Below are 27,483 nucleotides of genomic sequence, written 5' to 3'. Positions count from 1 at the left end.
TTTCAATTTCCAGGGGTTCTTTTAGGCTGTGGAATGATTTGTTAAGCAGAGCTACGTGTATATCTATCTATATATATAAATATATATATATATATATATAAATCTGATTTTCTAGCTGAACGAAAAGCCTGAAATTTAATTCGGAATCATGGCAAGTCAGGAATACAAAACAAAACACAGCTAGCTCTGTTGGGGGGAAAAAAAATAGTCCTTTAAAAGTTGTAAGATTGGGTTTCAGGGGTTTTGTTCGGTACTTTAAACGTTTTTTAAATGAAATGTGGTGAGATCCTTCGGAGGCATTGCCAGGAAAAGGAGCAAACCTGCCTTTCCTCATCTTTTTTCCACTGCCCGTGGAGGGAGGGAGCTGAGGCAGGAGCACAGCCCTGCATGCAGCCTCGCGTGGGATGGATGGATGGGGGCTCTCGTTAGAAGTCACCTCAAAACAATGGCCCTCGCAATTTTGAAAGCCTCCGAAGGACATAATTTGATGCAAGGGAGGGTTTTTTCGCTGTTGTTGCCGGAGGAAGGCGGCCTCCCGGCAGTCAGCCCGGGCTCGGCAGGGGCCGCGGGCGGGCTGCGAGCCCCCGGCACCCCCGGGGGCGGCCGCGGGGGCCGCTGCGGGGGCCGCGGGGCCACTGACGGCTGTGTTGCAGATCTTCGAGTGGTGGTACTTCCGCAAGTACGGCACGTCCTTCATCGAGCAGGTCTCGGTGAGCCACCTGCGACCTCTGCTGGGCGGGGTGGACAACAGCGCGCCCAGCACGGCCAACGCCGCCGGCGGCGAGGCGGACTCCAGCCGGCAGAGCGTCTCAGGTGAGGGGCGGCCTCCCCGCGGGTCCCCGGCCCTCGGCGCTGCCCATGGGGAGCCAGGTGTCAACCCCCAGGAGCCAGGGGTCAGCCCTGAGGAGCCAAGGGTCAGCCAAGTGCCACCTGCACAGGGCTGCCCAATTAATCCCTCGCCCTGACCATGCCAGACCAACACCACTCGCCCAGGCTGAGGTGCCGAGGCAGCGGTTTGCTCCTCTCCTGAAGCCCCTGCATGTCTTGCGCTTGCTCTTTCTGCCATATCGTTTCTAAAGGCTTTTCCTTTTAGTTCTTTTCAGGAATTAAAAGAACATATAAAAACCGGGAAGCACGTTGTCAAAAATAATCAGAAAAAATGATTGCCCATCTGCTTTTGCTTTGCTTTATTTTTTAGATAATATGAGCAGTAAGTGAGCAACATTTGGATTTCCCTTCCGCAAGTGGAAGCACAGTGGCTCTTAATAGCCTAAGGGCTTGTTCCGTTCCTGGCTCTGCTGCTGATTTGCTTGGTGGCTTTGGGCAAGTCCTAACGCAGCCAGGTTTTAAACAGAGGCCTCCAGTTTAGGGTGCTTGATTTCAGGCATTTGGGATAGATTTTCCTGAGCTTTCACAGCTCCTACGAAATTCAGTGGGTGCTTCCAACCAGGTTGAAGGTGTCTGAGTCTGGGCAGTTCAAGTCTCGAAAGTTGTCCATGACATGCTGGGGCCTCATTTCTAATGCACCTAATTATTCTGAATGAACGTAGGGTTTAGGAGGTGTGTTGACAGCCTTACATGAAGGGTAAAAATGTATGAGGTGTAATTTTTGTTACACACTTCTGTTTAATTATAACGCACACGCATATATTTGCTCCGGTGAAAAAGACAATATTAAACCAGAAGTAGCAAGCTCTGACACCTAGCAGTGTTGAACAGAGCCAGCTGTGTCCTGCCCCAGCTCTCCCACAGACCGTCCGTCTCTGCAGGTCACCTAGTCTACCTTACAGAGCTGGGACTCTGCCGAGGCACCTGGTGCTGGGTGCCTGCTGGCCAGGGTGTTCCTCTGAGAGGCAGCCAGCAAGAAGCAGCCCTCCTGAGGTGCATCAGCCCCTGGAGCATTGATCCGCCAGGGCTGGCTGGGGATCCCAGGGGAGCTGACCGCCCTGCTTGGCTGGCTCAGCTGCCTGGGGCGATGGACTGACGACCGAGGCCACGAGGGGTGAAGAAGCTGTGACAGACTCAGGCTTCTGGCTTGAGCTGTAGATATTGCGTCAGAAGTCAGAGCAGTGGTCTCACTGCTTGCTTTCCTAATCTGTAAAACAAGGTTTAACTGTTTCAGCCTAAGATGAGCATGCAGATCGTAATATTGGAAATTAATTCAGCTTTCACTGGGGATGTGACCCCAGAGTCAATTAGGCTGCCATTAAATTTGTTTCCTCTACAGGCTTTTAAAATATATCAGAATTGACAAATGAGGAAAAGAAAAAAGAACAAATTCGGTTAAGGAGAACATGGTGTTTAGCAACTGAGGTACCTATGTCTGTACCTGGCAACTTTTACTTCAGCTCTTCAGTGCTCATGAAAGCAAGCAAACGAAAATTAGCTTTGAACTCACAAGTTAAAGTAAGTGGCCTCAAAAAACCTTGCTCTCTGCTGGATATTTGCACTTGGGGAAGCCTCCATATAGCACTGCAAATTCAGCTGCTGTCATTCCCATCTGAGGAGAGGCCATGAATAGCAGCGCTGCGTGGTGCAGGATATTAGATTTGGGTGAACTGGCAGAAAGCATGGGGTGGCGTGGAAACACCTGTGTGCACTCATCAGTGTGTGCTGTCACACTTCAGCAACTCCGAAATAACCCCCATCATTTTAAAGCAGAAGGCACAGTATTTTGACTAATGAGGTTCACCCAAGCATTTTGACTTTCCCGATACAAAGACGTAGTCAGGGAGTGGGTTTGCTTTCAGTGCCTAGGCTCTCGCTTCTACAAATTCCTCTAACAGTGTCTTTGTACAGTGTGTATATACAGAAAGCCTGCTATTCATGCTTCCAGAAAGATACCACTGCTCAAAACGTGACCATTGAGTAAGGGGCTGAAAGGGTAATATTCAAGAAGTCTGTATTGCGTATACAAAATAAGGACATAGTTATAGTGTATTATTAGTTTGTAATGTAACAGAAAAGGCAACCTTCTGAGTTTGTCAGGCATCCGTACTGGGATATTTCTTTCACTATCCAACAGGCTGAAGATGGCTTTTTCACTTGGTTCACCATGTTTTCCTATGTAGATGTTTGACTGTTGTAGAATATTGCAGTAGATATGTTCATCCTCAGAAAGTCTGGAAGAATTATTTGGAAGATTACTGCACTGAAACCATGGTATCAGCAGATCCCAAGACAAGAGCAACAAAGAGCACATCATGTTTAACAATCCAGACAGATGCCAAACTACCCCCAGGACAGGAGGTGGTAATAAAAATGCCTTCTTCACCTCCCCTGTTTGTTCCCCAGCCCCCCTTCCCCTGCTACAGCGGGGAAGTGCTGTGCCCACACAACGCATAACCACCAAAAGTTGAATAAGTTGAGCACAAAGAATGGTATCACTGCGATCAAATGGTTGTTGGCAAATCTTATTTGTTGCAAACAGAGTAAGCCAAGCCTTTGAATGGTACCCCTGGAACTATTAAATCTCTGAGGAGGCTGATATTAGTTTAATATTTACCATGGATTGCAAGTCACATTATGTGAGAGCTGTCAGATTGAAGCTTGATGAAGAGCCATACCCTCTGGCTGCACAAGCCAACAGCTTGATTGAGTGCTTCTGTGAACAAACCAGTGGAGCTTTCTGATACTGGCTACCCGATGAAGTGGTTAGTTGAAAGATGCAGGTGTGTAGTCACTGCCTGTATTCTTCCCAGATACCCTCCCTTTCCATGTCGTTGTTTGGCTCATATTATGCCGTGCAGGGCCCAAGCTGAGAGCCCACCACCACCTCTGCCACTTGACTAGTTTTTGTGGAGTTGCAAGTGTTATCTTACTACAAATGATTTATGTAAAATGCTTTCCCTCCTTGCCACTTGAGCTTCATGCTCACAAGTGGGAGCTAGGTCCACAAAAACAGACAAAGGCTTCGCTTGCCATTTTGAGGTTGTCCCTTTAATGGACCAGACATAAACTTACCAGCATTGTATGAAGCAGGGTGGATACCCTGCCTGAAAACTGATGCAGATCTCTTTAGAAACGATGTTACTGAACCTCATTGGGAAAAACATGCTGGTTGTTTTTTGGTGATGGAAAGCAGACGGTAAAATGCTGCAAGTCCAATGCTTCTGATGGGCTTTTGCAGAGCACTGAACGAGGGTCATCCAGGAACAGATTCGTGGCGAAACAGCATGCTGTCTCACCATGAACCTCTGAGTCTTTGCTGCAAATACTGGGTTTGATTCTGGTCTCACTTTCACAGGAGTGAATTGTCTTTGTTGAACTCAAGAGAACAAATCTGGTGTTAAATTAAAGCAAGAAAAGCTATAATTAAGACCTCAGCTTTTCAAAAGCTGTAGAAACCGATTTTTTTTTTACTTCTGTTCTAAATGACGTTGTTGTGGATTTTTTTCTCTCTTCCTACCTGTACCATGAAGAATTTGATTTATTTTTTTTTCCCTGAGAGAAGTAGATGAAATGTTTATGGTGTTCCCAAACCTTTGCAATGAACTTTTCTCTGCCAATCAACTTTATACTACTTTGTCAACCCTGGGATGCTTAAGGAATTTAGGTAAGGTCAGCAGATGTTGCGATGGATAAGCTAAGGAAGAATTAAAACTGGCAGTTGTAGCTGAGATTCTCAGTGATTTACAGTATCAACTAGGCAGCGCAGTTTTCCTGTAGAAATAACAAGTCCATAGGGATGCAGTTAATTGCTGTTTTTCAGTGCAGTAACCCAGTGTGAGCCCTTTTGAGATCTGCCATATGGTAAATGTGAGTCCCAGCACTAATTGGTATTGTCTTTTTCACCTGGCATTTGGAGCGTTGTTGGGGTTATTTGTCTGGAATTACATCATTTATTAACACTAATTTATAGTGAAATTATTATTTAAAAAGGGAAGAACAGTCTGGTTACCCGCATCTCTTATGCTCTTTATTTTTTCATTTCACACCTATAGGAAATAAAAGTTAATCGTTAAAGCTCATTAGAAGGTAACTGATGTTTCTGTTAAACCTCAAGTACCATTTTAATTTGGGAGAGATTCATTATTGTCTGTTTCTGTTCATGACAGAATGCAAAGTCTGGCGAAATCCTTTAAATCTGTTCAGAGGAGCTGAATATAATCGGTAAGTGCTATGGTGTTACAGCTTCAGGTATGGTACTTGGTTAAGGGCCTTAACTGTACATTTCCATTAATCCAACTCAGGGATGCAAAAAGAGAAACAACTGTGGACACCTGTGCTCATACCTGTTTTTTTTTCTGTCATTTGTAAAATGTTTCTCAATGAAAAGGAATTTAAATTCATGCACTTGTTATTTCTGTAATTTTTGGTGTCCTTAGAAGAACCGGAACGCCTAAGTGCAGTGTAGCTGGTGTGTTGATATAGTAACTCCGTTCAAATCAATTTTAGTAAACAACCTAATGAATAGTATCTAGGTTTCACGTAGTCTTAGTGTTTGAACACGTGTGTTACCGATTGCCAGTAAGTACTTTCCAACATCCTCATTAGCTCATGTTCAACTGCTGTTGTTCCATCACAGTACAGGGAAATGCAGCTGGTTAGAAGATTGGCTAGGTGATATTATGCTCATTTCTAAGATCTTGGACTCTACTTTTCTGTAGGTTTTGCCGAATGTGACCTTGTTAACCAAAATGTCTCTCTTGTCAACATGTTTGCAGGTATACGTGGGTAACAGGGAGAGAACCTTTGACTTACTACGATATGAATCTTTCAGCACAGGACCATCAGACATTCTTTACATGTGACACGGATCATTTACGGCCTGCAGATGCTAGTAAGAGATGTTGTGAGCAACCATTTTCGCTAGTAGGTTAATGATTATTTTGAAGTGCTGCAGGAAGAATGCAGTCAGACATCAGTTCTCTCAGGTAGATTAAGAAAGGCAAAAGTTTGATCATGCCTGGAAAGCTGTTGCTGTGGTAATATGCTAGGTTTGTACAAGTATCTATATAGGAATAAGCTATCAAATTTGTGTCATTATTTTGTTCTAGTTTCTTGCTGAAGTCCTTCAAGGTACCACTTACAAGTGTAAAGACTTTTCTGTTTGTTCTGTGTAAAGACTGTTTTCCTGCTGTTTCTTGCAGTGGCTTCAAACAGATAGAGCTTAATTTTCCTCCAGCTGCAGTGTAGTATACTGAGTTACATTGTCCAGGCCCCATTTAGTCTCTGCTGACAGAGGAGAGCTTATGTAAAACCTGAGTCCTGTGTTTCATTCCCTGCCGCAGTTAGAAACTCTGTAAAATAATAATTAAATAAATAAAAGGAACAACACGCTTAGAACTGAATTTGATATAAGCAGCTTTAGTTGCATTAAGCCTTTACCGTTAAGTCCACGTGCAGATTTTGGTTCAGCTAAAGTGCACAACAGTGATTTTGATCATAATTTGCATCTGAAGAGACAAATCTTTATCTCTAGGAAGGGAGACACACTGGCAGTTGGGCGCAGTATTGTGAGGGCATAATTACAAAGGAGATCGTACTGTGCTTTTTTGACACAGGAGAAGCATGAATCCTGTTTTGTGAACACTGTGGGCTAATTCTGAGGTGGTCCAACTAGCCTGGATGTTGTTTCCATTTAACATGCTCATAAAGCAACAGCACATTAAGGAACTGGAATAGGAAACTCAGCTGTCCTTGTTTTCTGTTGTGCCCCACGGAATCTACCTCCTCCAGATGAAAAAGCTGCTTACCCTCTCTGTGTGTAACAATGCAGATAGCATGATTTCTCAGTCAGACGTTTTCATGGAAGAAAGGCAAATTAAATGAAAGAATAAGGCTGAGCATCTGGGACAGAAGCTCATGTTGGTTATGTATCTTTTGAGTGGTCACTGAGCTCTTTGAAACGCTCTGGAGTGAGTCAGGCTGAAAACAGTAAATTTTGTTGTTATAATGCAATAGATTCTCCTTGTTAATGCTGTAATGATTGATATACCCCTTGTCTGCTTGGTTTATTGAATAGTAATGCAAAAAGCCTGGAGAGAGAGAAACCCTCAAGCCCGAATTTCTGCAGCACATGAAGCTTTGGAATTGAATGAGTGAGTGACAACAAAACTTACATTTATTTTCTGTCATTTAAAAATCCACTTGATGATAGCTTAAGGCAGGGGGTTTGCTACAGTAATTTTTAACCATGATTACAGGCCTGTCGCAGGAAGCCCAACAATGGGAGGAAAAAAAGCACAGCTGCATGTTGTGCTAGCCACACAGAAGATCCTTAGGGCACTGATGCCAATGGAGAGTCTTCCCACTGATGTCAGTGGGCTTTGGGCCCTGTGTTAGCATAGCAAAGTGTTAATTAAGTTGCCTCCTGATGAGTTTATGATATGTTTATTTGTGGGATGGGGACAAGAGAGTTCCCTTTTGGATTTCTCAGTTGTCCTGAACAGAAGCAAGGAGGGGAATCATAAACACTTTTTGAAATTTTCATTTGATAGTGTGAAGGAACGTGATGTAATATTTCAGGACTTACGTTCTTTGAGTCTGTTATTTTTCTCGATCTGAAATGTAGCATTCTGAGATCCCACAGTAAACTCAGTGCTCTGAAGCTTTACTGGCATGGCGAACTATACAAATGTTGCCAAAGTGCATAAGGCAGAGAGACTCCCGTAGGTTGCTGTCAGAGATTACCACATTCTAGAGTTTTATGAACTGATGCCTTATAGATTGCCTTTCACTTGTTTCATTAGAAGGGAAAAAAAAAAAAAAGTGTTTGTGCCTGGACAGCAGGTTAACCGAAGGAGCACATAGCAGAAAAGGCTATTGCTTGCAGTGAACTATACACCTATTCCATTCTACTCACATACAGAGTCTCATTTTTACCCAGACCTGTTGTTTCCTGTTCCTCAAGTGATGACTGCGTGAAACACAATTAGAGATGGCAGCAGCAGCAGCCTGATTCTGTTTCTGTATAAAGAAGAATCTCATCAGTAATGAGTTACTGGTATCAGACAGAAGTCAACAGCCTATATCCCATCTAATTTCAGCTGTTAAAGCTGTGGCCATCGAGTCTCAAGTAGTTACCTAGGCTCCCTCTATAGTCAAAGAGAGAGACATCTCAATTCAGCAGCTCACCCTATTTTTAGAGAGAGATTTAAACAGGTGAAATGAATGGCTTTGTGATTTTACTCCTTAATAGATGAGGAGCACAGATAATTAAAAGTTCTAAATTGTCAGAGTATTTACAAAGGTTTCTGAGAACGGTATATCCACAAACCTTCTTTGCCTCTGTATTTGGTACATCCTTTAAAGTCTGCATGGCTTTTTATTATTTTTACTTCAGGTACCTTTTTCATAGTTCTTCTGATGTTTCTTGCAGATGTGCCACTGCCTATATTCTCTTGGCTGAAGAGGAAGCTACAACAATTGTAGAAGCAGAGAAGCTGTTCAAGCAGGCTCTGAAAGCTGGAGAGGGCTGTTACAGGCGCAGTCAGCAATTGCAGCATCATGGTGCCCAGTATGAAGCCCAACACAGTAAGTTTCATTGGAGGGAATAGCTACTTCTAAAAAGGGCAAAGTTCTGGTAATGGTAGGAGTTGAGGGGGGGGGAGGTTTGTTTGTTTTTGGTTTTTCCCCTCTCAGAGATGCGTACTCAGTACATTGGCTGGAATAAGGTCCTAGAGCCATATTCCTAGAGCCAAGAGAATATCCTGTTTCAGTGTTTTTGCCTGATTCGGTTATTGAGTTGGCAATACTGAGATTACAGATGCATCTTTTCTGTCGCGACAGAAAATATTTAGCATTTACTTAATAGAAAGGAGAAGGCTGCAGAGCCAAAAGAGATTTGATACGTAGAAAAAGATGGAGACTGATTTAGGAAGTTGCACTGAAATGCCTTTAGCTGTTTTGAAAACATAAGCTTATGCTGTAAAAACAGTAAAGAATGATGCAAACAGGAACAAAATGCTTTGCCAGCTTTGTCCATCAGCTGTAAGGATAAACACGTACAACACGTTGTGTGAAAGCTAATGAGACCCATTCACCAGTGTGACATTTGAAAAGTTAGGTGCATTCGTTAAGAAAGGTCACAGAAACATAAAAATTAATAACTGGAATAATTTAGTGCTGTAATTAAAAGTCTAGTTTTTTAAAGTTCTGAATGCGGAGATGTAGGTGCTATAATGATACTTACTCGGTGTTTCTTAATTCCAAGAAAATAGATGAGCGTTCACTGCTAGTAAATGAACAAAAAGATAAATAAAGCAAACATATCTAGATTATTTCTAATCTACAATGGCTGCCTCAGGCAAACATAATACCAATGAATTGTATAAGTACAAGCACGAACGTATTTTGGGCCTCTGTAAGTTTCTCGGGACCTGAATTCACAGCCTCTAGCTATTTCACATAAGTCAAAGATTGCTGATAAAAACAGTGCATAGTGAAATCGTCTGTCATCTCTGGTCTCAGAAGTGCACACAAGTTTATACCTGAAAACCTGAGTTTTTATAAATCGTGGGGGTAGTATTTTAAACATTTCTTGGATATAAAATGATATTTGGGATGATACATTTATGATGATTTGCTTATTTTTGGAGAAAAACAAATGGAGAGCAGCTGAGCCCTCGAAGCAGTTTTCAGGTTGTAGCAGGCTTATGGTTGTCCATGAAACCTTGATTTGTGCACTCAATCCACCCTAAGCACAGAAAATGACAGCAGTTATATGAAAAATACACAATAAGAGCGATTAAAGACTGTCACGATGCTTATCATGGTAAGCAAGATGTCCAAGATAGCCTGATAAAGTTTGTGCAGGCAAATGTAAGTATGGCGCCTTTGTAACCCGGGCGTGCTAGATGGTACGTATCGCTACCATCATCGTCCAGTTTGACACCCCGAACCTTCAGTATTATAGCAGAGTAAGCAACCAGCTGAATCACAGAATTAAGTACGCTGCCACAGAGCAGGAGGGGCTGAAAAGTGACGGCCAGCTCTGACCATTGCTTGGTAGAGGGGCTAGACTGTCCCACTCCTCTCTACTCTCTTCTTCGGCCGAAAACCTCAGTGAGCACCTACAGAAGTTAGAGAAGTTCCAGTCTCAAACGGTGCCTTACACACAAGGGCTTTGTGTAGGATTCCTTACATTATATGCTGGACTTCCATGGCTAAAAAGGTGGGCAGCTCAGATTTCTTTAGGAGAACAAGAACCGTGGATAAATATATCTGTAAGGAGACCACAGTTCCTCTCCTCGTGTTGCAGTTACTACATGGTTCTGAAATGTCTGTTGTGCCATCTCTAGTCCTTCAGGTTGACCTTGGGATGAAAAATGGGCATTTCATCTTTAGGGAGTGAAAATCATTACAATTTTTGAACAGCAGCATATTGTCCTATGTTTCTGTATACTCACGTGTTCTATCTTTCATACAGTATCTTACGTTAGACAATGAATTTTAAGAGTAGATGCAGACTTTGGGTACCCAATGTAATCTCTTTCAAAAGATGCTGGTTTATAAAAGGTGCAGGCAATCTTCTTTTTAAGGTTGTTCATGTTAGTCACCCCAAATCATTAGTCACCTCTGAAAACTTTGGCCTGAAGGGTTGTCTTGATTTCACAAGTAAATATGTTTTGACCATTCCTTCTGAAATGTCTGGAAGGGAGCGTGGCCTGAAATTTATAACTCTTAGTTGCACTATATAAACATATTGAAACAGATGTAACTAATAAATTGTTTATTAAATATATAGAAAACAATACAGAGATAAGGAATTACATAATATAAAATATAGCTAATGAAATTCCGTCACTCCCTTCTTTATTTTCTCTTCTAAAGTCAGACCATTCTGCCTGCTGCTTAATCTATCTGAAAATTGTAATCACAGCTTTAAAACAATTTGTAGGCACTTGGAATGTGTTCAGCACACATCTTGTTCTTATTATGAAAGACTTCAAAATGTTAGGAACAAACGAATCTTTATAGACTGCATAGTGTACGTGAAGATAATTTGTAGCAGGTGTCCTATATCTTCTCGATATGGTAATTTTATAGATGATTATCTGTCTGCACATTTCCTGTTGGTCCAGAAGCATGTTAAAAGTTCACACTGAAATTATAGGGAGAGGATGAGAAACCAAGGATCGCCAAAAGAGTAAGGATTCTCCAAGAGACTAATTACTGTAACTGGTTAGTTTCTGTCTTCTTTGTTGTCAGGGCACCTTCCAGCATATAGGATTGTCATATCTGAGAGATGCTAATTTGCAATCCATAATTAGCTGCATGAGGAATTTGAAGATGGCGACGGGATACCAAGTAAAGGCTCCGCAAAAGGGAGGGTCAGGGTATACTTATAACCACTAGGTAAAAAGACTGTTAGAGTGAAACTGAGGATCTGATTTGCTGCATCTCCTATTAACACGTGTACAATTAACTTACAAAAAAAGCCAGGTAAGACACATGTAGTTTCATGGATGCTGTTGTCTGAACCGAATATGTGAGTTGGTAAGTAATTTCATGCTGTCTGTATAACCGCGGAGTTTTTGTATCAGTGTTAACCTCATAGGGGTTCCCCTCCCCTGACCAATTACTTGATGGTCTGCCTAATATCCTACAGCGCTCTCTGTACCTTCAGATCCACTTATATTTCATAGGTGCACAGCTAACATGTGGATCCTTATTTAAACCACCATATATCCAGAGTAATTTCGCTGATTTTAGCGGCCATGTCACATTTAAATGAGCTGAATTTGGTAACTTCTTATTATACGATAGCAAATAACAAAAAATGTCTAGAAAACGGTTTCCTTTTGTGTTAGAGTATTAAATGAACTTATTTTTTAAAATCTTTTTAAATCTTAATTATGTCATTATTAATTGTGTCAATTATGTCTCTTACTTTTGTGCAGGAAGGGACACCAATGTGTTAGTTTATATTAAGAGGAGGCTGGCAATGTGTGCAAGAAAGCTGGGAAGGACCAGAGAAGCAGTGAAAATGATGAGAGATGTGAGTTTGGATTTTTTTTGTTTGTTTTGCTTTGATATGTAGGTAATAGTAGCATAGAGATGATATGCATTTGCGTACAAGTTAGCATCCACTCCTGCAGCATGCAGTACTGCTGAAGATCATTTAGTATGTGTAATGTACATAAAGACAAAGTTAACAGATCATTTATACGATTGCAAAAGCAACACTATGAAATCACAATGCCAGAGGGATGGTTGCCCATACAGACTGAATTTCATGTCCTGGTATGTGTGCATTAGAGTGCAGTCATTAATTATTTGATCATAAAGTTACATAACTTTTTTTTTTCCTGAATTCTTCCTCTTCCACTAGGACATGTAATGAATGCAGCTAACTTAATAAATACGTCTTAAGTATTCTGTTTTCTCTTACAAAGCTGCAGTTTGGCTCTGTCACTGTTTGTCACGCTACACAGACCTGAGGACAGTGTTATTTATTCATGCAAAGCCTATTACTGAGATGTCAAGAACAAGTAATTAATCTGTAACAAACTGATTTCCCCCTGAGAGGGAGGATGACTTATCCCAAATGTGTAGGCTACAAATTTGAAACCTCAAACAGTAGCAATGTGGGGGGTGGCAGGAAGGGCAGCAGACTCCATAAGGCACTGTACATGGTTCAAGTGTGTAAAAGGCTCAGCGTTAGAGTTAGCTAGGAGTGCTCAGCATTTCTTCAGGTGGGACGTCCTGCATGCGGATTAGGAACACTTCTTTGAGGAGGTGACTTGCCTCACCCAAGGCAGCAAGTCTGATTCGGTAATGTTTTTTGAAACCGTTGAGCAGAGTTCATCATGGTGCTAGTCCTCATCCTAAATAATCTGCCAGATGGCAAGTGGGAAGCAACTTTCACTTCATGTCTCTTGCTGAGGTTTTTCGGACACACAGCTGTCACTTCCCCAGAATCACCAGGCTCCTAGTTAGAGGTGTTGAAAAAGAACTTCTCGAAACCCAGCCATAGTACGGCTAGAAAGAGGAACGTGGAGGAAAGACCTGGGTTTGCAGGCTTGCGGTCAAGGCAGTCAGCTGGGAGAAAATGTTGTTTTCAGTCCAGTCAGCTCCACGATTATTTATGAATTTCGTTACACAGGCACACTGGAATCAATACCGTATGAAATGTAGGTGGAAAAACATTGGAATTCTAAGTTCTGGCACTAATATATAAGAAAGATATGATCTTGAATTTCACATTCAAATGTCACACATCGTAATTATGGCAACTTCTGGAGCTTACTAGGGGCTGCTGAATGTGTTTGGTGATTTGTAGATAGGGCTATGTCAAACGGGTATTCTGTGAACCCTTCTGCAGCTGATGTCAATATATGTGGCTAACAGTGTGCAGAGTCCTGGATTCAGGGACTCAGGTGGTCCATCCAGTCCTAGGTTTCTTATGGAAAGTGAGACCCGAAATATTTTTGTTATAAGAAATGAGTTATTCTGTCACTAGAGAGAAAATTGTGTGGTTTTGAAGTTAAGTATAACGTGGCAAGTGACAATGACAGGGAGACCCAAAGTCATCATTTGTTAGGCACTGGAAGGACTGAAAACACTTTCCTCTGTAGGAACATAAAATGAATCATTCTGTGATTCTAACATCATGCTGAAACAAAAGGACTGGATGCAAGACAAAGGAGGTAGGAAGACAGAATGTCAGCTTCTAGAGCTTCAACTCAGATCAATGCATCCTCTATTTTTCCACATAAAGACACTTAGCCAAATCCTCAGAACCGAATTTAAATGCCTCTAGAGACCTTTGTTGTGACTGAGCAGAGCTGAGAATTAGCAGGTCCCTAGGTGAAATATAAAAGCGACAGTACCTCGAGGTCACATCTCCAGTCCATTAAAAGCAAGAGGAGGGTCACATCAGCTTTGCAGACGCTTCTCCTAGACTGACATGGAGCCATTTATTTCTGATGAATGCATAGCCACCATTTGTTCATGGATTACATAAATTATACATTTATGAAGAAGTTTGAACATGAGTGTGTCATTGATGGTTTCTGCGTGATTGATGAGGGAGGAGATGGATGTATTCACCCTAAGAAGAATATGAAGAATAAGTTGGCTGGGGACTGCTGAATCTAGCATCAGGGGACAGAGGGTGGAGGCCTTGTTTGTGTTTGAGAGATTGAAAACAGATTTCTCAAGACATGGAACATGATGGAAATGAAGTGTTAAGAGGTTCATGACACCATCTGGGAAATATGATTGGGATGTAGTGAGTCTTTGCCACTTTGAAAAAATAAAATATTTGAGAGCGTTTAATTCATTGCATATATAAGGCCATCTTGAGGACATTACTGGTGGATTACATTGTCTTATTTTAATTTTATGGAAGAAAAGAGGGAGATCCTGCTTAAAACACCTTAATGGAAAGAAAATGAGTTGGTGGTGGCTTTAATAAGATTTGGGGTTATTGGTTATATATGCTGCTGTTAGGAAAATCCTATTCTTTGGTATTTTATTGAAGGTACTTAAAAACAGCAATTTGTTAGGAATTTGTCGCTTCTGTAATCAATTTTGAGAAAGTACTGTGGTGTTGGCTTTGCTGCTTTGATCTCATTCACTTAGTTGAGTTGAATTATTCAGAATTACTAACCTATAATTGCCATGGAAATGTGTAACTGAGGCACACATAGGTGTTCTGCCTTTGTTTGTGTTTGTGATGATAACTATTTACTATGTTTCACTATAGAAACCAGCAGCTGTCACTATTGGTATGCATTGAGTTAACTCGTGATCTCATTTTGATCAGCGTGCGGTTGGAGTAACTCCAGCCTGGTCACCACAGTTACTCCGGTTTTATTCCTCCTTACACAAAGCATGATACGGCGTGCGAGGGAACCAGATCTCTCTTCCTGTCCCGGAGGAAAAAGTCTACGGTGCTGGTTGTTTTATTTCTTAGGCTGATTATGTTAGGAAGATTTAAACCGGCATGTGCCAAATGATGTTGGAAAACTTGGGGTGTGCAGAGGTGAGAGGCCATGGTGGTGGCTGTCGGAAACCTTCAGTATCCCTTCGCGTTAAATCTTTATTGGGGATAATGTTGAAAGACAAACCAGGTGCCGAGGAGCGAGGATAGCTTTTTGTACCAGCTGCTGTCTGTCTGCTCGTTCCCTCACCTTTACAGTGGAAGAAAATGAGTGTGCTGGGTTTGTGGTTTGTGTTTTCCATCGAATGAAAGCAGAGGGGGTGTGGAGGGTACGCAGAGACCCTCCTTTCTGTACTTTGAGAGTGGCTGGAGCAGTGGTTGTCTGCGCTGCTGAATTTCCCTTGGTCACTGGAGTATCCAGGCATACTGTGCAAGAAAGTGAATTATCAAATTAATTCCAGCTTCTTAGGATTGTTCGGGGGAAGATTTGGGCTGTGGAATGAGCAGGCTTTCATTGAAGGGTGATGTGCCCTTATGAAAGAGAAGGGAGTCAGGCAGAAAGTGTGCTAGGGGATGAAGTGAACACCTCTCGATCACTTTCAGAGAGATGAAACAAACTTGCTCTCTAGAGCGTTTTTATCTCCTACACTGTGGCCCTGCACTCCTCTGATAACTACTTTCTGGTCTTAACAAGTATAGTTCATGCCTGCTCATCGAGAGCAGCCCTGCAGAGAAGGACTTGGGGGTTCTGGTGGACAGAAAGCTGGACAAGAGCCAGCAGTGCACCCTTGCAGCCCAGGAGGTCAACTCCGTCCTGGGCTGCATCAACAGAGGAGTGGCCAGCAGGTCGAGGGAGGGGATTGTGCCCCTCTGCTCTGCCCTTGCGAGGCCCCACCTGGAGCACTGCATCCAGGTGTGGTGTGACCTTATTGCAGCTTTTCAGTCCTTAAAGGGGGCTTATAAAAAAGATGGAGAGCAACTTTTTGCTTGGGCAGACAGTGAAAGGACGATGGGAGAATGGTTATAAACTAAAAGAGGGGAGGTTTAGGTTAGAAGTTAGGAGGGAAATTTTCACTCAGAGGGTGGTGAGGCACTGGCACAGGCTGCCCAGAGAAGCTGTGGATGCCCCATCCCTGGAGGTGGTCGAGGCCAGGTAGGATGGGGCCCTGGGTTACCTGATCTAGTGGGTGGCATCCCTGCCCATGGCAGGGGGGTTGGAGCTCAGTGATCTTTGAGGTCCCTTCCAACCCAAGCCATTCTGTGATGATTCCGTATGTTTCTGGGAAACAGGGGAGTTGCAACTTGCCGCGTGCTTTGCAGCTTTGTTTAGAAACAAGTAAGATTTAGGGAGAGGCTCTCTAGGGAGGGACTCTCCAGGTCTTTCCTTGGTGCTGGAGAGGGTTAGAAACCAGAACTTTTTTGAAGGGTCAGAAATGCACATTTTCTTTCTGGGATCAGTCATGTCTGCTGTTATGAACTCTTTGGTTCATTTTTAAAGGACCTAGAAGTTTACTCTTACGGACCTAGCTCTGAGAATCTTGCTGAGGATATTTCAAGCTGGATGTGTTTGTGTTCATCTCAGTGCCCAAGTGCAGCATCTAAAATGTGTATTTTCTGCCACAGAAGATACCAAGGAGCTGTCAGTGTCTAAGCAGTTTGCACTGCCAGAGAGCTGCTTGAATATCAATGTGCTGCTTGATAAGTTGTTTAAACACTTAGGCTGCCCTGAACTTTTCAAGTGGTTTAAAAGGTTATGCCATTTGGAGGCATCAAAATGGTACTCAACCATACTGAATCTATTTTAATGATAAGGGTAGGCTGGGCTTTTATCTTTTTATGACCAGCAGCACTAGTGATTTTGGCTGGTGTGCCCGTTCTTTAAATCTAGCATACTTCCTTGGCAACCTCTTTTACTAGACTTTGAATGCTATTTTTTATGCAATATTATCTTGAATTTTCTATTTCTGTGTGCATTACTGAGTGCTCTTGGGTAAGGGGAATACATAACCAGAACGATTTTCTGTACTTCGTATCATCAAGCTGTGTGAAAGGAAAGAGTCCTGACTGCTAATAGAGATGTTCTGATCCCTAGCAACTTAACAATGCAACTTCTGCAGCTGTTTGCACCCTCGGCTACTGTCTGTCTCTTCCAAATACTTCTGTGCTTTAGGCAAGGATTAGTGAGTCAGTCTTTGGCGTGCATTATACAGGTCAAGTGAAGCAGGCTTCTTTTGCCTGGAGTGGAATGCTAGCTTTATGAAAATCTGTAGTACCTATTCAAAGTGCTATTTATTACAATTTGAAGCAAAAATTCTTCTGAGTTCAAGAAGACCAAGAGCTACCTCATGAATTTCAGAGAAGCGCTGCTCATGTGAGCAGCGACGTTTGCAGTCTCCACCACAGGGAAGGATCTTTAGTTAGTTCCTGTTCCGACACACAAATGCTGCAATAACAAAAAGTGATAAATGTTGACTTTTAACAATGAAAATACTTCCATATGCCTCTATATTCAAATCTGTTTTCTTCTGTAACAGCTGTGTGTAGTATGGATAAACTGGGGGGAGGGAAGATGAGGACATCCTTCCTTTGAATGGGATCTTAAACAAAATGGAGGTTCCTGTGATTGCCCCAATGCTGTTTGTCCTTTCACTTCACCTGCGAGTCAGACCCCTCACTTTCTGTCATGCCTGTGATCCTGTGCAAAACCCTCAAAACTAGAAATTCAGTGTGTATAACCTGAAACTGATGATAATGTTTCTCATATAAACTGTGCTTAAAATTGCAATAGCCAGGTGACTACAATGAAAGATTGCCTTTTACGCATGTGTTGAAAACAGGCATTTTTCTAGTGGAACATGTGGGCCTTCTCAAAAGATTTGTCCAACATACTTAATGACATTTACACCCAGATGGAACAAAATGGCTGTGCTGAGCACGTATCCTGTAGAGCAGTATACTTGCTTCCTGTACTAAAGCTATGCTACACCGTCAGGTTTTGTTTTCCTTACAATTTGTTGAAATATATATTCAGCTTGCTGAGCATATACTATGTATTATCAAATCCTATGCAGCACAGACAATTGCATCTGATTTTTTGTCATACTTAGTGTATATACCCAAGGGTTTCCAGCACTCTGATTCCGTTAAGACAGAAAATAGAACATAGTCATGTAGTCTTAGAGGGGCGCTGGTAACTTGGGCTCCTTTTTGTCAATCCTCTTGTATCAATCCTTGTTCAGAGGCTTTGTATGTCTTTTAATTGTGTTCATCTACCTCTTTGGAAACCCCTAGCACATTTTTGAGTTACTAGATCATTTCCTTCTTTTAATTTCATTTAAAAGTCTAAAACTATGGCAAGGTTTCTGCAAAGTACTTCATGATAATGTAAATAAAGGATTTTTTCCTGAAGAGGGCTATGAGTAATGACTTTATTTTCATGCTTTATAAAGTTGCTGATCTTTGATATATCAAAGATTATATAATTCTCTTACTACTTTTATGTGATGCAATTATTTAGTAGTAAATGTACATCTGGAACAACTTGTGTTCTTCTGGTTTCATGCCACATCTTCCTTCAAGATACTTTTTACTTCTGGAATGTGCATTTTTACAACACAGTCCAAATAACAGCATTTTCATAATTATATTCCTTAAAGAACTCAAGTCTTACTCCGAAGGCTTTCATCCTCCAATTAAGAGAGAACATATAGGCTGCATGTTCTAGCATATTTCCTTAGAGTTTGCATAGTCAGTAAGATATTTCTTCCTTTACTGTCTAATTGCTAATCCTACCTTGAATAAAAGACACATTATCTGTAAATATTTTGGAACACTAGAGCTAAACTTGCATTTGCCAAATTAAAAATGGAATGTCAGCTAAATTCTATACCTGTTCCAGCCCACAGTGTAAAGTGGAGCCTATCTGTGTGCTAGCCTGTGTTTGCTGACAACATTTATTCTCTCCTTCCCAGGTGAGCTGGCCAGGGGTTTGTGATTTCTGCTCTCAGGCTTGGCAAATCAGCTCCATTGTATTCAGTTAGCTGACAGATAGCTTCTTTACAGCTAGTAATCCAGCTTCAATATTAGGGAGTTTACAACAATATTCTTTACTAGATCATTTTTAGCCTGGTTTTCTGGGAAAATAAAGCTTACGAAATCAAGTCTCAACTGTTTGTCAGTACAAGGAACATTTGATCCATCATTCAGATTCAACAAAATTTGTCAAAGGAAGGAAAACATTAAAGACATTTCTTCAGCTTTCATGGGAAAAGTAGCTGAATACAGGAAAAAAAAAAAACATATTAATCAGCTGACCAGATAAAAACTTAACCAGAAGTTTATTCTATTAGACATCAGAGAGCCAATGTGGAATGACATGAGGGAAAGAAGGCTCTGCAGGAGGATCTGGATAGGCTGGACCGATGGGCTGAGGTCAACTGTATGAAGTTCAACAAGGCCAAGTGCCGGGTCCTGCACCTGGGGCGCAACAACCCCAAGCAGAGCTACAGGCTGGGAGATGAGTGGCTGGAAAGCTGCCTGGCCGAGAAGGACCTGGGAGTATTGGTTGATAGTCGGCTGAATATGAGCCAGCAGTGTGCTCAGGTGGCCAAGAAGGCCAACAGCATCCTGGCCTGTATAAGAAGCAGTGTGGCCAGCAGGTCTAGGGAGGTGATTGTCCCCCTGTACTCGGCTCTGGTGAGGCCGCACCTTGAGTACTGTGTTCAGTTTTGGGCCCCTCGCTACAGGAAGGACATGGACGTGCTCGAGCGAGTCCAGAGAAGGGCGACCAAGCTGGTGAGGGGTCTGGAGAACAAGTCTTACGAGGAGCGGCTGAGGGAGCTGGGCTTGTTCAGCCTGGAGAAGAGGAGGCTCAGGGGCGACCTTATCGCTCTCTACAGTTACCTTAAAGGAGGCTGTAGCGAGGTGGGGGTTGGTCTGTTCTCCCACGTGCCTGGTGACAGGACGAGGGGGAATGGGCTAAAGTTGCGCCAGGGGAGGTTTAGGTTGGATATTAGGAAGAACTTCCTTACTGAAAGGGTTGTTAGACATTGGAATGGGCTGCCCAGGGAAGTGGTTGAGTCGCCATCCCTGGAGGTCTTTAAAAGACGTTTAGATGTAGTCCTTAGTGATATGGTTTAGTGGAGGACTTGTTAGTGTTAGGACAGAGGTTGGACTAGATGATCTTGGAGGTCTCTTCCAACCTAGACGATTCTGTGATTCTGTGATTCTGTTTCAAATGCCTCAAGCCCAAGGCAAACTTCAGAGTTTAAGACATCTGAAAATCTAGCTGTATACAATGAAGCCCTAAGAAATGAGGTCTTCTACATTTCTGCTCAAAAATGGCTTGATGTTCTGCCTTTTTACTTTGTTCAGTTAACAGTGCTTACAGATTACAAGTTATGTACCAGAAAGAAGCTTATGCAAAGTGCTGGTGAACTTAACAGTGCTATCCATAGTGCACACTTGATTCTTTGCTGATGGCTGACAGTTGCACCTAGAAAATGGCAGCTTCAGTCATTTCTCTTCTAGGAGGCAGATTTTACCATTTCAGATAGCCACATTGGGAACAGAAAGACTCGAAGTTAAGGTTGAAAATTTCCCCTGAATTTCTCATTTATTTGTTGTTGTTTCTTCTTTGTAAGCTGAACTCACCTCTCAAATCTATGAATGCATTCAGTTGAATACATTGATTTTAAAGTGTTTGTAGAGAATATATGAATATAAGCAGCAGTGAATGGTTGTGCATTGCCCATAAAGTATGTGGCCGTTTGTATAGCCACAATGCAAATGAAGAATAAATGTGTCAACACCAGGCGATGTATAAGATCGTTCATTTATCCACCTCTATATTCACTTGAGCCCCATGGTCTAGTCATAGTCATAAACTGTAACTCAAAGCTGTCTCCTACACAAATAATGTATCATTGCTAATTGATGCATGAGGTTAATGTCATCACGGGGAGGAAAACAGATATAGCAGCTAGAACTACATTCCTTGAAAATGTTTCAAAAATCAGATCTAAATGAGAAAATGCTGATGATGGAAATTTTCTCAGGAAAGGGAGTCCTCTTCATTTAACTGTTCTTTGGGAGATATAACTTGTTCCTCATCCAATAAATCAGACGGGGATTTCCTTGTACCATAAAGCATTTTTTGTGATCATCACTCTTTCATATCCATCAAAAAGTCATTGAAACTACACCCTGCAATATGGACTGGGGTGAGTCTGGAAATATGGCCCTCCCAGGACTAGTGATAAGATATCTGATTGTGTCAGACTTATTTCCAGATTTCTTCTGCAAACTTGTACTCCCAAAATATTATTTATCTTTAAATTAATCAATTAAAAATTATTAATTATCTGCAAAAGCTGCCATTCCTGTGTATTTTCAGTACAGCTAATGAATCTTTCAACAGAAGCAGTTCCACTTTCTGTGTATGTATGTGTTCCTCCCCAAATGTGCAGAGCAATTGGAACAGAATATGGACTGATGCAGCCACTAGAAATTATTTTGACAAGTTCAAAGTAAAATCCTTGTGAGCATGTGTTTGGTATGATGTATTTGATATCTGTTTAATGTCTTGTGTTGTGAGGTAATACATTCATGGCCATGTTGTGTTGGCTTTGATATGGTATGAAAGCAAGCTTAGCTCGGAGGAGTACAGCTCTTTATACTGGCTGAGAGTCCAATAATTAGAATTTTACAAAGAAATTTTTAGTCCTAAGCAGTATTTAGGTAAGAAGGTACAGTTGCTTTGGTGAGAAACCTCAAGTGCTGAATTTGGTGGCTGTCTCTTGAGGTCTTGAGGCATGGAGAAAGATGACAGTAGACCTTTGGTCTTGTCTCTAAGTGCAGTGTGGTTGGCACTAAAATGAAAGTATTTGTCTGTTACAGTAAAGATGTAAAGAGAATGAAAATTAATCATTGGACAACTTGGCCAATGTTAGTCTCTAACATCACAGGAAATTCATAGTTAGGTGCAAAGGGAGCCATGTGTCTCCTTAAACCGGAGGCCAGAGAAGAGCCCAGTGCTGTAAGGGCCTGGAGAACTGGAGGGTGCGTTCTCCTTCCCCTGCTCACAGACAGGGTGCCCATCTTTACCCCTCGGTGTGGGGCGTGAGGCAGCCTCCGTCTGGCCTGCTGGGGCGGAGAGGGGAGCTGGCCCTCGGCTCTCCACTGCTCCTCAGCGTGACGCAGTGTTTGGCCTGCCCTCAACGTCCAGCAGGCCGATGTTGCAACCTCTGTGGCATTTTTTTTTTCTTCCCCAGTGTTTCCCCACACTCTGGGGCCTAAAAGATGGCCAGTCGTAATACACTTCCATCTAAGTGGCGTTACTATCTGGGACGCTTCTCAAAAAACACATTTGTACTGTGAAAATTATTCGCAGTAAAAGCTGTATGTTGTCCATCCTGAGATGACGACAGAAAACTGAGCTCATGTCCTCTCCTTTTATTTATTTATTTATTTATATTTATAGCAAATGTATTGTCATTTGTGCACAGTCAGTGTTAGAACAGCTGAGTGGCTAGTTAGAGGTGTTTTATTTTTGTAACCACAGTATCAACCGAGTTCACTTTGACTCAGTTGGACTTCTTAACTTTCAACCCTTCCCAAATTAAACCTTCATTAACACATGTCAGTTTGGAGGCCTAGTAGTCCCGACAGTGACCTTTCTTCTGCTGCTGTCTCAGGCAAGGTTTATCACTCTGACAGAACCTAATTAAAGCTGAAAAAAAAATTAAAAACCAGTGAGTGATGTCAGTGAGAAACAGAACCAGAGTAGGAACTTTTACTGGCCACAGCACGTCTGTAACTGGCTGCAGCTCTTCCCTTTTCTTCGCTCGTGGAGGGAAGGTTCTTCTGCCAGCCATTATTCATTCCCAATGAAGAGGGATAATCTTTCTTAATCCCTTGAAGGGGGTTGTTTGCAATATGTTCATTCTGAACTTTAAATCACTTTTTACGTAGGGCTAGATTCTGTCATGCTTTTTCCTTCCAAGTAGTAGCTTCGACTGTTAAATATGCAACAGTCAGTAAGGACAAGAATGAGAAGAAGTAGATGCCATGCTGGATCCATAACTGATGAATCCAGCCACGTGAATTTTCACCTGCAGTTATTTTTCTTCATGAGCAAAGACTTAAACTTTTTATTTTTATGGTCAATTTTTTTATCTAGATAAGCACCAAGACCTGTGGTCATTTTTTTTTGGAAAAGTGGAGGAGGAAAGCCTGTAAACTATACAGTTTCTTTTTTGTGTGTGTTCTTCACAGGTTCAGCTCCATTCATTTAAACTGGGAGCTTTATGACCATCCCTGTCCCACTATAATCACAAATTCAGTGAATCAGCTGCTGTCTCATCATGATTCTCATGAGATCATGATTCTCACCAGAAATTTGTATAATCAGTTATGCAAAACACTCCTCTCCTTGCATTTTTGATACTTAATAATTCTCAAATTGCAACAAAGTCAGTGCTATCCAGAGAGCCAAATTTAGACAGACTTATCCCGTAAGGACAGATTATTTCTTACATTAATGTGTGCCAGGCAAGAATTTAATGTACAAGGAAGAATTTCTCTGCACTTTGCACATCTGATAACCTGTTAGAGCCTCTTCCTTAAAGAGGGAAGAAGCTACAGGTATTACCTGTTTCTTATTTTCTAAAATTCCTGGTGAATCTTCACCATTCTTGTTTCCATCCTGTTCTCTGTTTGCGAGATTAAGATTTGGTGGTTCTCATCAGTTTGTCTGTATCTTCAAAAGTATGTTTATTAATTGACAGAGTTTTCATATCCAACTTAATATTGTCAAATAGACCAAGGCTGACCTGGAATGATTTTCTTTACATGGCTTGTTAGAGTATTCCTGTTCCTGTACACCTGATTAAATGATTAAATGCATCCTATGCTAAGCATATTTTGTCAAGAAACCTGACCCAGTGTCTGTTTAGAGCTCAGAAATTTCTGAGATAATAGTGAACTCTGGGAAAGAGTCAAGAATGTGGGGAACTGAAGGGTTTTAACTTGGTGTTGGTGCATTTTGAACATGAAACCATTTTCCATGTTAATAATCTAACCCTTTCATATGTTATTGATTATAGTTGATGAAGGAGTTTCCTCTGCTCAGCATGTTCAATATCCATGAAAACCTGCTAGAAGCTTTGTTGGAACTGCAAGCATATGCAGATGTTCAGGCAGTCTTAGCAAAGTATGATGGTAAGTCCATATGTACTTATATTTTTTCTATACAGTACTCAGAGAAGCAATGTTTTGGTCAAACTTTAGAAAGTCAAACTTTAAAATTTAGGAAATATTGTAAGGTGACTTGCAAAAGCTTCATACCTCCCCTTACACAGTCCTTAATCCAGAGATTACATACTGTGTTTTGTTTTTTTCTGCAAACCCTGCTTCATTCACTGGAATTCACTTATTCGTAGCTCTTCAGTGTTTTCTTTGCTTTCTGATGATGTTTAAAGAATGACTGTTTTGGTTCTGTAGACTCTTTATTGCATGTTATTCAAACCTTGTCTGAAGAAAGGATCTGAGTATGCGTGAACCAAATGGCTGAATTCAGTGAAAAAGCCTAAAGGTTTATATTTCTTAACTCTTTCTCTAGCTTTATCTTGTTGCCTTTAAAATGTTCTTAATTACTAGATCTTACAGCTTTTCTAGTGTTACTTAAGCAGAGATTTTAAGGCTTGTAACTTCAAAAGTTTTTGAAGTGGTGAATGGAGGTCATTTGAGGTACTGTTGCATACATGGCTACCAGTATGGGCACTGGAACCCGTAAACACAGAGCTTTGGCCACTTTCTCTTTGAGTCTTTGAATAAACTTCGCGTCCTTTCCATCCTGTCTCTAGTTGATCTTCTGTCCCACTTGTCTACTGAACTTCCTTCTACTTCTGTTTTGCACAGTCAGTTTCAGCTTTCTTTTGCTCCCAGTTCCTACCAGAGACTCCTGTTTCAGCCACTACCATTCACTCCCAAATCCATTTTTCTGCCTCACCTAACTAGCTGTCCCAGTCTGGTTTTCATGGTCATCGTACATCTCCTCACCCACTTTACAACTCCTGTCTTACCACTTACATCTTTTCCAGCTACGCTTCTCTCTGTGGCTTCTGTCTCGTTTTTGTTCAGCTTTGTTGTCTTTGCCTGGGTGCCAAAAAGCAGAGAAGTGTAAAAGCCCATGGAAACAGAAGCTTCTCACTATGGCTTCAGGCACCATGGGACTTCAGCACATCCTTGTCTTTAATGTAGTTATCTACTAATAACTCTGGGAAATAGCAGACCTGTGGCAGAACAGGGAATTAAATCAAACCGTCCCAAAACTCGTATTAAACTCCTGTGCCAACTCTGCTTTTGCATACTGATGCTCTGATCTCTAGGTTTAAACAATACTATGGTGGCACTTTGAAGATGCTAAAACTTGAAGGTGCATTTTGTTGTCTCAAAAGCATCTGATATAATCAAAACTGAGGTCAGAAGTATAACAGATGTGGCTTTTCAAAATGAAACTCTTTTTACTTCATCTGTTTGAGCCTATGCATTTTCAACTCATTTTTTGCCATATATAAAGAAAGGTGTGTGTGTATATGCTAGGTATGCACAAGGACTCCACAAGCACAGGCTTAACCAGTATGACTCTTACAGCTCATGAGTCTCAGAAGGCTCATCTCAGGGAGTCTCAGCTCATTTTAGAACTCATCAGCTTCATGTGTTGTAAGATTTATTGGATTATAAAACAATGAACTCATTTATACTTTCCTATCTGCAGTTTCTGTTGGTTCCACTCCACTGCCTTTTTTTGACTGAGACCAAACCTGATTTATTGTATTTTGATAACATATGAACAAATTATTTCCTTGAGCAGCCTGCCCCCACCCTGGGCTAAAAAGTTGGATTGCATTGTGCAAAACCTCAGCCTCTGCAAGCAGACACACTGCTTTACTAAAAGCTGTGTGTTAAATAGTGTTTATATTATGTACCTGGCAACAGAGCTGATGTCTATACTCATTATTCATGGAAAAAGGGCCTCATTAGTGGGAAGTCATGCACTGTTGCTGAGCTACATCATTATGGTTTCAGAGTTCAGTGCCTGTCAGTAGAGTGCAGATGACCTAAATACTGTTGAATTCTAAAAGGAGTCTTGGCTCCAATTTGACATGTATCCATGTTATTTACAGCAGAAATAGTTATGGCTGCTGAAGAGACTGTTCTTAATGGAATAAGCTTCTGGTATTCATAACAGATAAAGTTTATCTGCTCCTATATCCTTACTTTTTAAATCGATTGTTTTTCAGTGGAGTAGGTCTGCTTGTTGTGATGCTTAGAGCAAATGATTTATTAACTTCCCTGGGCAGCCAGTTCCTTTGGTTGTTATTCTCTGGTAACCTGGGTATTATGTGAAAACTCAGACCTTTCTGGTAATTGAAAGTCAATTTAATAAAGGTTGGAGGCCTGTTTATTTAGTTGTAGTGATGCAATGATCCCTCCCTGAAGATCTCCTTGGTTTCTTTCTTTTTTTTTTTTTTTTGTAATAAATGTCACTGTCTTACTTTATAGTGAGACTGTAAACTTTCTGGTTTGCAGGAGGAACACCTTATACAGATTCTCCTTTCACTTTCCCCTTGCAAAGAAGAAGGACCATGTTACCCTGTAGACAGGCCTGAATTCAGAGTTAACTTGAGAAGAGAATTTAGACCATATGATACATAGAAATAAGGTGTTTTTTTTTTTTTGATTATTTTTTTTTCTTATGCAAAAGGTCTCATTCTGCTCTATGCTGTTACACTTTTATTTGGTAATTGCTTACTTCAACAAATCCTACTCTAAATTAGTGTCAAATCAAAATGCAAACCTTTTTTAAAAAAGACACTTAATTAGAAACAATCATCTTTGTCTTGGAACGTGCATGGTGGATGGGTATTGATCATATTCTTTTTTGTTAACAGTTAATGTAGAGAACTCAGTTTTCTAAAATGCATCCCATTCAGAGTTACTCTCCGTTCTTCAGTCTCCCTGTGTCCAACTTCTTGTCCTTACAGCATATGAAATACGTAGATTCTACTTACATTGAACTTAGAATCATATCATAGAATGGCTTGGGTTGGAAGGGACCTCAAAGGTCATCTGGTTCCAACCCCTCTGCCATAGGCAGGGATGCTACCCACTAAATCAGGTTTGCCAGGGCCCCATCCAGCCTGGCCTTGAACATCTCCAGGGATGGGGCATCCACAGCCTTTCTGGGCAACCTGTTCCTGTGCCTCACCACCCTCTGAGTGAAGAATTTCCTCCTAACGTCTAATCTAACTTAAAGGCATTCCTTTCATAGATAGTTGTAGATTGATCAACTAATCACATGGAGTCTTCAGCTATGGTCTCTGCGGCTTTTGTGTATATTTGCCTCAATTCTGTGTCTGTTCATACCATCTGGTCTCTTTTTTTTTTTTTCCACATGATTCTGTGTTTTGTTTTGTTTTGTTTGTTTCTCCAGCTTGTGCAACAACACAAAAAGTCTAAACTAATTGTCTAAACTAATTGTACTGATCTTGCTCTTTCTAATCTTCTATAGCAGAAAAGGTTCCTTCCCCTTTAGATGCATTTAGGATTAAACTCAGTCAAGTCAAAGGGGTTGACACAGGTCTGGT

The 27,483-nt window shown here is 41.4% G+C and overlaps 1 protein-coding gene across 3 annotated transcripts in view; it reads left to right on the top strand.

Moving 5' to 3' along the window:
• ST7 (suppression of tumorigenicity 7) overlaps positions 1-27,483 on the top strand; it is a 145,798-nt gene that overhangs the window by 84,426 nt on the left and 33,889 nt on the right. For all 3 annotated transcript variants that reach the window (XM_035544053.2, XM_035544055.2, XM_035544054.2), the window contains exons 3-9: positions 654-813; positions 5,058-5,112; positions 5,667-5,782; positions 6,968-7,043; positions 8,324-8,478; positions 11,847-11,944; positions 23,938-24,052. In XM_035544053.2, coding sequence (XP_035399946.1) covers positions 654-813; positions 5,058-5,112; positions 5,667-5,782; positions 6,968-7,043; positions 8,324-8,478; positions 11,847-11,944; positions 23,938-24,052 — 775 coding nt within the window. The remainder of the gene's footprint in view (positions 1-653; positions 814-5,057; positions 5,113-5,666; positions 5,783-6,967; positions 7,044-8,323; positions 8,479-11,846; positions 11,945-23,937; positions 24,053-27,483) is intronic.

This window comes from Cygnus atratus, chromosome 1, assembly GCF_013377495.2.
Source record: "Cygnus atratus isolate AKBS03 ecotype Queensland, Australia chromosome 1, CAtr_DNAZoo_HiC_assembly, whole genome shotgun sequence".
NCBI lineage: Eukaryota > Metazoa > Chordata > Aves > Anseriformes > Anatidae > Cygnus > Cygnus atratus.
Note: the sequence above shows the minus strand (reverse complement) of the source record. Positions and strands in the feature narration are given on the sequence as shown.